General features: G+C 43.7%; 1 protein-coding gene across 1 annotated transcript; it reads left to right on the top strand.

Annotated features, from left to right (window-relative positions):
* Positions 1-2,673: 2,673 nt before the first annotated feature.
* Positions 2,674-9,376, top strand: LOC132816204 (circumsporozoite protein-like). The gene is made up of 2 exons (XM_060825697.1): positions 2,674-2,703; positions 8,795-9,376. Exons 1-2 carry the CDS (start codon positions 2,674-2,676, stop codon positions 9,374-9,376), a joined length of 612 nt encoding a protein of 203 aa, XP_060681680.1.
* Positions 9,377-10,479: the final 1,103 nt, after the last annotated feature.

Here is a 10,479-nt window from a genome sequence, read left to right on the forward strand (position 1 = left end):
TTTCTCTCTCCCAGCTCAGCCTGGGCCCTTCTGTAAGCTTTCCTCCATTGCTGTCATCCACTTGTGCCATTTCACTCCTTAAAACCCTTCACCAATGCACTCCTTTCCTACTTACTGCAGCCTGAGATACACAAGGATCCATGCCTTGAACTATGTAAATAACATAATGATGATGCAGGAAAGCACAAGCCTGGGAGACTTGGAGGAGAATGATTATGGTTTCAGCAGAGTAAACCACTGATCTGTAGAGCTGTATGAAGTTGTTGAGTATATAATAAACCAGGTGCTCTAACACTAACACACAACATTCACTACCATCTTCTCAAAGACAACAAGGAATGAATAACAAATACTGGCCTTGACAGTGATTCTCACATACCATGACAACAAAGAAAGTATAACCTTATCAGCATTGTAAGGTTCAATGTTCCTTCTATTGTTACGACACGGCGGTGAACCCCTCTGGCTACATATCTCCCTGGGTCATCTTCAGTCTTTTGCTGCAAAGATGTTTCATATGAAAAAGGTACCTTTGATAGAGTGTGTTGCTGGCAGTTACTCTGACGATTCACCTCTGACAGTTCACCTCTCTCTGGCTAACTCACAAAATACCTGCTTCTTTATATCCCAAACATTGGATCATCTTATTAGTTCAATGTTGGTAAAACAGTAAATTCAAAATTGATTAGGTTTTAGTATCATGGGGCATAATTTAACCAAATTGGTTAAATTCGAATGGTTCTCAACATAGCAACCCCAACTCAGATATTTGTTTCACAGCTAAATGTTATATATTTCCAATTTTCCAGTACACTCTGAGACTGCTAGTCAGTCACATGACAGGTGCCTGCAAGCTCTCAGTGCAACACAGCTTTCACTCTCTCTTAAAGGTATAGTACATACCTTCAACTTCATAACATGAAAGGGAGGGACAATGGTTAAAAACTTAAAAGTGCAAATATGGCCAGAGTTTATACAAATAGTAATAAAAGGCTGAATTAAAGGCTCTGCATCTGGATGCTTACAGCATTCATACTAAAACAGATTAAATTGTCAGCTCAGTTAGAAATTAGTATGTATAACTGAATAGCCTTTACAAAGACATAGCTACATGTAAACCAAAGCAATAAGGATGGTGAGATCCGTGCATGTGAGTGACCAAATATTTGGATGGAAACACCAGAAAGACAACACAAAGCAAATTAATCTCTGCTGAAATTGTGAGCCTTGCTTTGGGGAATTCTTATTGTTTAAGGAGATTGTTAGTACAGTTAAAATCCAAGTATGTGACTTTCAGGAAGGATATGAAGGTGCAAAATGGTGGTAGGATAGCGCTGTTGATTAAAGCTCATAGTAGTCCTACAGTGAGAGATGTTATAAAGTGCAAGACATAGAATTGGTCTGGGCCAATTTTAAAAAAAACCTAAGAAACAGAAATTGGCAAAAAAAGGCTTTGTGAGGTTGTTTAGACGACACAAAGTGTCACATTATTGGTCTTTTCACAAGGTTACTATGCCCTTGGGTTTTTTGGGGTAATTGGCCAGGTTTCAATTTGGCTGGGTGTGAAAGGATGGTTGGGGCCCTTTTTGTTTACCCCTAACAGATAATGCCTCCGGCCTAAGGCTTTCCTGTCTTTAAACAAAACCCAGTATAATCAAAGGGGAGTGGCCAGCCAGCTGTGCAGCTCGCCTTCGTTTAGATTGGAGTTTTTGATTCAGTTCAGCAGCTGTGTGGGTGAGGAAAGGCTGCTGGGTACTCTCGAGTCCAGCCTGGTACTGTCTCTCTCTCTCTCTCTCTGTAAATTGAAACTTCGAAGCACTGGTTTGTTTCATTTTACTCTTTGTGCTAGGGGATGTATTTACTGGGAATGTTGCAAGTATGTTTGGAACAGTATCATTAACTCGGGATAGTCTGTCAGACTTTTGGATCGGCTAAGTTATCTGGTATTCTATTTTCTGTCCTTTGTGTTTCATTCCATAATTTTGAAAATGAATTCTGTTTGTTTAAAACTTGGCAGTTAGACCAGCTAATTCACTCCAAGAATATCCACTATATACTTATCTAAAAAAAAGCAAAGTTACGATCTGGGCTATCTGCTTAAAAATGTTTTGAGGGGTTGGGCCTGGTCCATAACACAAAGCAGCAATGATAATGTGAAACACAATATAAATCAGGAAATTTGAGGTAAGTATAATAAGGGCAATATAGTAATTTCTTGATTCTAGATTCCCTACAGTGTGGAAACAGGCTCTTCGGCCCAACCAATCCACACCGACCCTCCAAAGAGTAATCCACCCAGACCCATTTCCCTCTTACTAATGCACCTAACACTATGGGAATTTAACATGGCCAATTCACCTGACCTGCACATCTTTGGACTGTGGGAGGAAACCGGAGCACCCGGAGGAAACCCACATAGACACAGGGAGAATGTGCAAACACCACACAGACAGTCACCTGAGGCTGGAATCGAACCAGATGCTATGAGGCAGCAGTGATAGCCACTAATGATGGAGGATTGCAGTCCATATATAGACTGGGCAACATGTTGACTCAGTGGTTAGCACTGTTACCTCACCAACCTTGGGTGACTGCCTGTGTGGAGTTTGCACATTCTCCCCATGTCTTTGTTGGTTTCCTCTGGGTGTTTTGGATTCCTCCCACAGTCCGAAGATGTGCAGGCCAGGTGGATTAGATGGAGAGGTAGGTACAGGTGGGATGCCCTTTGGATGGTGGGTGCAGCCTCTATGGGCCAATGGCATCTATCTGCATTGTAGGGATCCAATGATTCTAGACTGGATAAACCTAATTAATAATCATGTTGAGGAGGACAATTTCTTGGAATATATGCCAGATGGTTTTCCAGAGTGGTACATTGAGAAACCAATTAGAGAATGGGCTGTTGTAGATCTAGTACTGTGCATTGACAAGAACTACCTAATAACTTTGTAGTAAGTGAACCTTTAGGAAAGAGTGACCATATATGACAGCATTTTATTGTTAAGTCTGTTGGTGATACAGTTCAATCTGAAACTAAGCTCTTAAAACTAAACAAAGGAAAATATAAAGTGATGGGGAGCAAATTGGCTACAGTGGTTTGATAAACAATGTTAGAAGGTATGATTGAAGACATGCAATAACTAACACTTAAATAACTAATGTGTCATGTACAACAAACCACATCCCTTTAATGCATAAAAACATAAGAAGGAAAGGCTTTCGACCACGGCTGATGAAATAAACCAAGGAATACATCAGAGGAAGGGAAAATGCGTAAGGGTTGCCAAAAACAATGTATGGTAAGCCTGGGTATTGAGAGGGCTTTAGATTTAAGCAAAGTCGAACCTAGAAATAGATTAGGAAAGGGAAATCCGAATATGAGTTTAAACTAGAAAGAAACACCCAAAGCAGGCTATAAGTGCTCATTTAGGTTGAAATAAAAAGTAACAAATATGGACCTATTACAAACAGAGTCAGAATTTATCATGGGAATAAGGGAATGATAGAGAAACTAAACAACTAATTTGTTTCTGTGTCCATGGAGCAAAATATTAAAAACTTTGCAGAAATCATGGTGAGTCTGTGACTAAAATAAACGGCAGGTCATTTAGGGGAAGAAGAATTTCTCCACTCAGAGGATGGGAATGTTTGGAATCCTCATCCCAGAGGGTTTCGGAGGCCGAGTTGTTAAATATGTTCAAGACTGACACTGATAGATTTCTATGAGAAATATCCAGGATACTGTGACAGTGGAGGGAAATGTGGTTGAAGTAGAAGATCAGTTATGAGCTCTTTGAAATGTGGAGTGGATTTGAGCACTGAATGGCCTACACCGTTCCTATGTGTTGATTAATCCAGCTCACCTTATTGCCAGCAATCCCCCACTATCCAATTATTACTCAATTCCCATTTCCCTCCAGAATGTCTGCCCACTCACATAAAAGGAACCTTCTATTGTCCCAAGTGTTCATTTCTCCTAATGCTGGCGTAATTTGTTTTTGTAAAGGCATTTTATAAACTCAATTTACTGAATTCAAAATTTTCTGGGGAGCTTAGTAGGTCTGGCAAGAGTTATGGAGAGAGAAATAATCCCTAAAGGCAATCAGTTGTAATAGGGAGACGGTGAATAGGCTGGGGCTGTTTTCTCTGGAATGTCCAAGGCTGAGGGGTGACCTTATAGAGGTTTATAAAATCATGAAGGACTTGGATAGGATAAATAGACAAGGTCCTTTCCCCAGGATGGGGACTCCGAAACTAGACAGCATAGATTTAGGGTGAGAGGTGAAAGTTTTAAAAGGGACCTAAAGGGCAACTTTTCCTCACAAAGGGTGGTGCGTGTGTGGAATGTGCTGCCAGAGGAAGTGGTGGAGGCTGGTACAATTACAGCATTTAAAAGGCATCTGGATGTGTATTTGGTTAGGAAGGGTTTAGAGAGATATGGGCCAAATGCTGGCAAATGGGACTAGGTTTATTTAGGATATCTGGTTCCAGGTGTCCATGCTGGAAGGGTCTGTTTCCATGCTGTACAGCTCTATGACTCTATGACTTTCCCACTTAATTGCATTAGTCTCAGTTGAGCTTGTTGTGAAGAAAATAAAGAGAATCACCAGGAGATACAGAGAGTTCTTCAAAAAGTAGGTCTTTTATTTGCAAACAAAAAACTATGACATTGATAAAGCAGATTCTCGAATGCCCCCGAACCTCAGGGTCCTTGGATTTTTATATTTTTTAAATCATGTTTCTGTTCGCTTATCAGCATGTCCAACTATATTAATCAAAGTACCTCACTATAGCTACACAATAAACCAGTGATGTTAGTTCCCATTATCTCTTTAGTTGTACATTCTACTTAATGTAATTTTAATGTCACAGTTAGATATTTACTGCTAACTGTGGTATAGTGATCTTTCCATTCCAGCCTAACTTGTCATGATAGATATTTAGCTATTTCATCTATTACAATAGTCTCCTGTCTCAAGCTGACTCTACTAACTATTAATTAGATATTTTAATGTCATGTCCCTAATAGTTATGGTCCCAATCCTGTCATAATAACACTTAACAGAGAAACTTGTTTTATTACTTGTGTTATCTCATCTCGCCATAGTGACCTTTCAGCCTTAACCTTACTCTGCTAATTGGTGTAACAGCATCCCACTATCCTTATCCCATCCTGCCTTCCACAGAACACAGATTGCCAGGGGTATTCATGCTTTAACCCTTCCCATGCTTTCATGTTCGTTATTTTCCATAAGCTCTGCCCTGTGGGGTTTTTCTGTTCACCTTGGTTTCTTAATTTAAAAATGTGTGAAGGATAACAAATCAATTACCCATTTTTATTTCTCTAGCTCTGCATTTATGCTCCAAGGTTTCCAGTCCAATTTTTGATGCTGTGACGAATGCTGAATTACTGCTGTGGCATATCGTCTATCATTAGACTGGTGATTCTCATTTACGAAACTAGATGCTGGTACTATTTAAACATCCAATTCCTAAATGGATGATGCTGTACAATCTAAAATTACTGATTCTTCAGGAGTAAAACAATGCTGTGATTTCTAAAATGCAGGACCACAGCAATTTAAAACAGTGACAATTCTCCTCAAGCAGATTCATCCCCAAAGTGCTCATGTGACAACACATTGACAAAATATGCGGAATCTTGTTACAACGCGGTGAAGAGAGGTGTATCAGCTCCACTTCTAGCATGCAGCAATATCAGAGTTCAATTCAAATGGAGCTCACGAGAGTAAAATAAAGGAGCTGATTACAAACTTTCCTTGAATGAAAGAAAGAAAAATGTCGTTTGTTACTAACCCTGAAGAAACAATAAAGCACAATATAAAACACATACAAAAAAGAAACAGATATAAAGTTTAAACATTGATAGTGTTCAGTTAAAAAAGGAAGAGACCTCATATGACAAGCCGAAACCTGCCTACCCCCTACAGGCAGGCAGCTGAAGATGCAAGAATTCACATTGCATGTGGGAAGACAACTATCTCTGCACAAAGAACAAAATAAAATTAACACATAAATACTGTTTACTGAAACACAAGCAGCAAATGTGGAGATGTATAGAACATCACTGTCCATTGCCAAGCCTGGTGCATTTGGGGGCTCTTCCAATGCAACAAATTATGCCTCAGCTCTTGAATCCAAGGCTGTGACTGGCTCTGATTGTATGACTTTGTGGCCCTGATGAGATCTTGATGGTCATTTACTGTTAATCTGAAGATATCCTTTGTGGTGGAGCCAGGTCTGCAGGAATCCACAGGTTACTGGGTGCTGAGGTGAACCTGGTTACTCTCAGGGCAATATAAAGGGAGTCCTGAAGAAGGGCTAATGCCCGAAACGTCGAATTTCCTGTTCCTTGGATGCTGCCTGACCTGCTGCACTTTTCCAGCAACACATTTTCAGCTCTGATCTCCAGCATCTGCAGACCTCACTTTCTCCTTGAAATGCCCATCAGCCATGATTGAATGGCGGAGTAGACTCGATGGGCTGAATGGCCTTACTTCCACTCCTATGTCTTATGGTCTTATGGTCTTAAGTAATTAGGTAAAGGAACCATGGTTTACAACAGAAATTGCATCTCTTGTTATGAAGAAGAAGGAGGCTTATGTGCTGATGAGGCAAGATGGTACAGATGAGGCGATGGAGAGTTACAGATCAGCTAGGAAGGATTTAAAGAGAGAGTTAAGAAGAGCAAAGAGAAGACATGAGCAGTCTTTAGCAAACAGGATAAAGGAGAATCCTAAAGCTTTCAATAGGTATGTGAGGAATAAAAGGATAATTAGGGTAGGAATAGGACCAATCAAGGACAGGAGTGGGAAGTTGAATGTGGACCCTGTGGAGATCGGAGAGGTGCTAAATGAACATTTCTCATCAGTTTTCACTCAGGAAAAGGAGAATATTGTAGAGGAGAAGAATGAGGTACGAGATATTGGACTAGAAAGGATCGAGGTTAGTTACAAACAGGTGTTATCAATTCTAGAAGGAGTGAAAGTAGACAAGTCCCCTGGGCTGTACTGTACTGGGATGCTCCTCAGTGTTCTCACTGTACTGGGATGCTCCTCAGTGTTCTCACTGTACTGGGATGATACCCATTGTTCGCACTGTACTGGGATGATCCCCATTGTTCTCACTGTACTAGGATGGTCCCCACTGTTCTCACTGTACTGGGATGGTCCTCAGAGTTGTCACTGTACTGGGATGGTCCTCAGTATTCTCACTGTACTGGGGTGGTTCTCAGTGTTCTCACTGTACTGGGATGATCGTTAGTTTTCTCACTGTACTGGGATAATCCTCAGTGTTCTCACTGTACTGCGATGGTCCACAATGTCCTCACTGTACTGGGATGGTCCTCAGTGTTCTCGCTGTACTGGGATGGTCCTCAGTGTTCTCACTGTACTGGGATGGTACACAATGTCCTCACTGTACTGGAATAGACCTTAGTGTTCTCACTGTGCTGGGATGATCGTTAATTTTCTTACTGTGCTGGGATGTTCCTCAGTGTTCTCACTGTACTGGGATGCTCCTCAGTGTTCTCACTGTATTGGGATGATACCCATTGTTCGCACTGTACTGGGATGATCCCCATTGTTCTCACTGTACTAGGATGGTCTTCAGTGTTCTCACTGTACTGGGATGATCCCCATTGTTCTCACTGTACTGGGGTGGTCCTCAGTATTCTCACTGTACTGGGATGATCCCCATTGTTCTCACTGTACTGGGATGGTCCTCAGAGTTGTCACTGTACTGGGATGGTCCTCAGTATTCTCACTGTACTGGGATGATCCCCACTGTTCTCACTGTACTGGGATGGTCCTCAGTATTCTCACTGTACTGGGGTGGTTCTCAGTGTTCTCACTGTACTGGGATGATCGTTAGTTTTCTCACTGTACTGGGATAATCCTCAGTGTTCTCACTGTACTGGGATGGTCCACAATGTCCTCACTGTACTGGGATGGTCCTCAGTGTTCTCGCTGTACTGAGATGGTCCTCAATGTTCTCACTGTACTGGGATGGTACACAATGTCCTCAATGTACTGGAATAGTCCTTAGTGTTCTCACTGTGCTGGGATGATCGTTAATTTTCTTACTGTACTGGGATGTTCCTCAGTGTTCTCACTGTACTGGGATGCTCCTCAGTGTTCTCACTGTACTGGGATGGTCCTCAGTGTTCTCACTGTACTGGGATTATTCCCAGTGTTCTCACTGTACTGGGATGGTCCTCAGTGTTCTCACTGTACTGGGATGGTCCTCAGTGTTCTCACTGTACTGGGATGATTCCCAGAGTTCTCTCTGTACTGGGATGATCCTCATTGTTCTCACAGTACTGGGATGATCTTCAGTGTTCTCACTGTACTGGGATGATCCTCAGTGTTCTCACTGTACTGGGATTATTCCCAGTGTTCTCACTGTACTGGGATGATCCTCATTGATCTCACTGTACTGGGATGGTCCTCAGTATTCCCACTGTACTGGGATGGTCCTCAGTGTTCTCACTGTACTGGGATTATTCCCAGTGTTCTCACTGCACTGGGCCCCAACATCCAAACCGCACTGGGCCCCGGCCTCCAAACCGCACTGGGCCCCGGCCTCCAAACCACACTGGGCCCCGGTCTCCAGTCTGCACTGGGCCCCAGCCTCCAAACTGCACTGGGCCCCAGCTTCCAGACTGCACTGGGCCCCAGCCTCCAAACTGCACTGGGCCCTAGCCTCCAGACCACACTGAGCCCCAGCCTTCAAACCGCACTAGGCCCCAGCTTCCAAACCTCACTGGCCCCAGCCTCCAAACTGCACTGGGCCCCAGCTTCCAGTCAGCACTGGGCCCCAGCCTCCAAACCGCACTGGGCCCCAGCTTCCAGTCTGCACTGGGCCCCAGCCTCCAAACCGCACTGGGCCCCAGTCTCAAGACCGCACTGGGCCCCTGCTTCCAGTCTGCAATGGGCCCCAGCCTCCAAACTGCACTGTGCCCCAGCCTCCAGGCTGTACTGGGCCCCAGCCTCCAAACCTCACTGGGCCCCAGCTTCCAGTCTGCACTGGGCCCCAGCCTCCAAACCGCACTGGGCCCCAGTCTCCAGACCGCACTGGGCCCCAGCCTCCAAACCGCACTGGGCCCCAGCCTCCAGACCGCACTGGGCCCCAGCCTCCAAACTGCACTGTACCCCAGCCTCCAGACAGCACTGGGCCCCAGCCTCCAGACCACACTGGGCCCCAGCTTCCAAACTGCACTGGGCCCCAGCTTCCAAACCGCACTGGGCCCCAGCTTCCAGTCTGCAATGGGCCCCAGCCTCCAGACCGCACTGGGCCCCAGCCTCCAGACCACACTGAGCCCCAGCTTCCAAACTGCACTGGGCCCCAGCACTAGTTCTCAGGGTGAGGCTGGCAGTAAAATGGCTATGGCTTCAGCTGAGGGATTACCAGTGAATCCAGGTGTAACTGGCCACCATGAAACAGTAGCTACCTGTATGTGGAAAGGTCCTGCCAAATATTGGGGGGGGGGGGGCGGGTAATTAACGCAGAATCTCGCAGTGTCTACAATTGAACTGCAGATTGTTTTATTTGGCTTTATCCTGTATCTGCAAGCTGGCAACAGAAAAACTTGCAATGTCAACTCTTTTCTTTCAAGCTGAACTATTTTATATCCCAAATGGATGTTCAAGTGTTTTAGGAATAATTCAGTATTTGAAGACATGAGTTGGCTAAATGCACCACGTGTTCAGTAATAAGCCACAAAGACAGGACGGTTTGAACATTGACTCATGGACTTTACTGATTAATTGATCTCTACTAAGGTGTAACGAAGATTTTCTTTCAAATAGCTTCAACATTCCAGGATGCCATTCCCGATCACCATCCATCTAATGACAATATCAAGAAAATTGGATTTAGCTTCTCCAAGTTCTAAGCCTTGCTTTTATTGAGAATGGGCACTTTGTGATGAACTGCTATTCATGGGATGTCTCACTGCCTATCTTCAATGAAGTCTGAGAAAAGGGTGGAAATTCAAGACGAAAATGTGGTTCCTAAAATCAAATTTGCAGTCACTAACTGCCGCACTAACTGTGTACTCGAGTCAGACAGCATGAAACAAACCCTTCGTTCCAATTCGTCCATGTTGGCCAAGTTTTCCAAACTAAACTAGTGCCACTTGCCTGAGTTTGGCCAATGTCTTTTTAAACCTTTCCTTCTCATATACCTGTCCAAATGTCTTTTAAATGTTGTAACTGTGCCTGCATCTACCACTTCCTCTGGCAGTTCATTCCACATATGAACCACCCTCTGTGTGAAAAAGTTGCCCCTCAGGTCCCTTTTCAATTTTCTCCTCTCACCTTAAAGATATGCCCCCCTAATTTTGAACTCTCCCACCCCTAGGAAAAAGACCTTTGCTATTCACCTTCTCTATGCCCCTCACGATTTTATAAACCTCTATAGAGATCACAACCCAACCTCCTAAGCTCCAGTGAAAAA

The sequence above is a fragment of the Hemiscyllium ocellatum genome, chromosome 5 (assembly GCF_020745735.1).
Source record: "Hemiscyllium ocellatum isolate sHemOce1 chromosome 5, sHemOce1.pat.X.cur, whole genome shotgun sequence".
NCBI lineage: Eukaryota > Metazoa > Chordata > Chondrichthyes > Orectolobiformes > Hemiscylliidae > Hemiscyllium > Hemiscyllium ocellatum.

Bases quoted from the DNA above. Each gene is read 5' to 3' on its own strand.
- LOC132816204 (XM_060825697.1), top strand. From the start codon at position 2,674: ATGTGCAGGCCAGGTGGATTAGATGGAGAG. The intron at 2,704-8,794 runs GTAGGTACAGGT...CACTGGCCCCAG, and splicing joins CAGGTGGATTAGATGGAGAG to CCTCCAAACTGCACTGGGCC.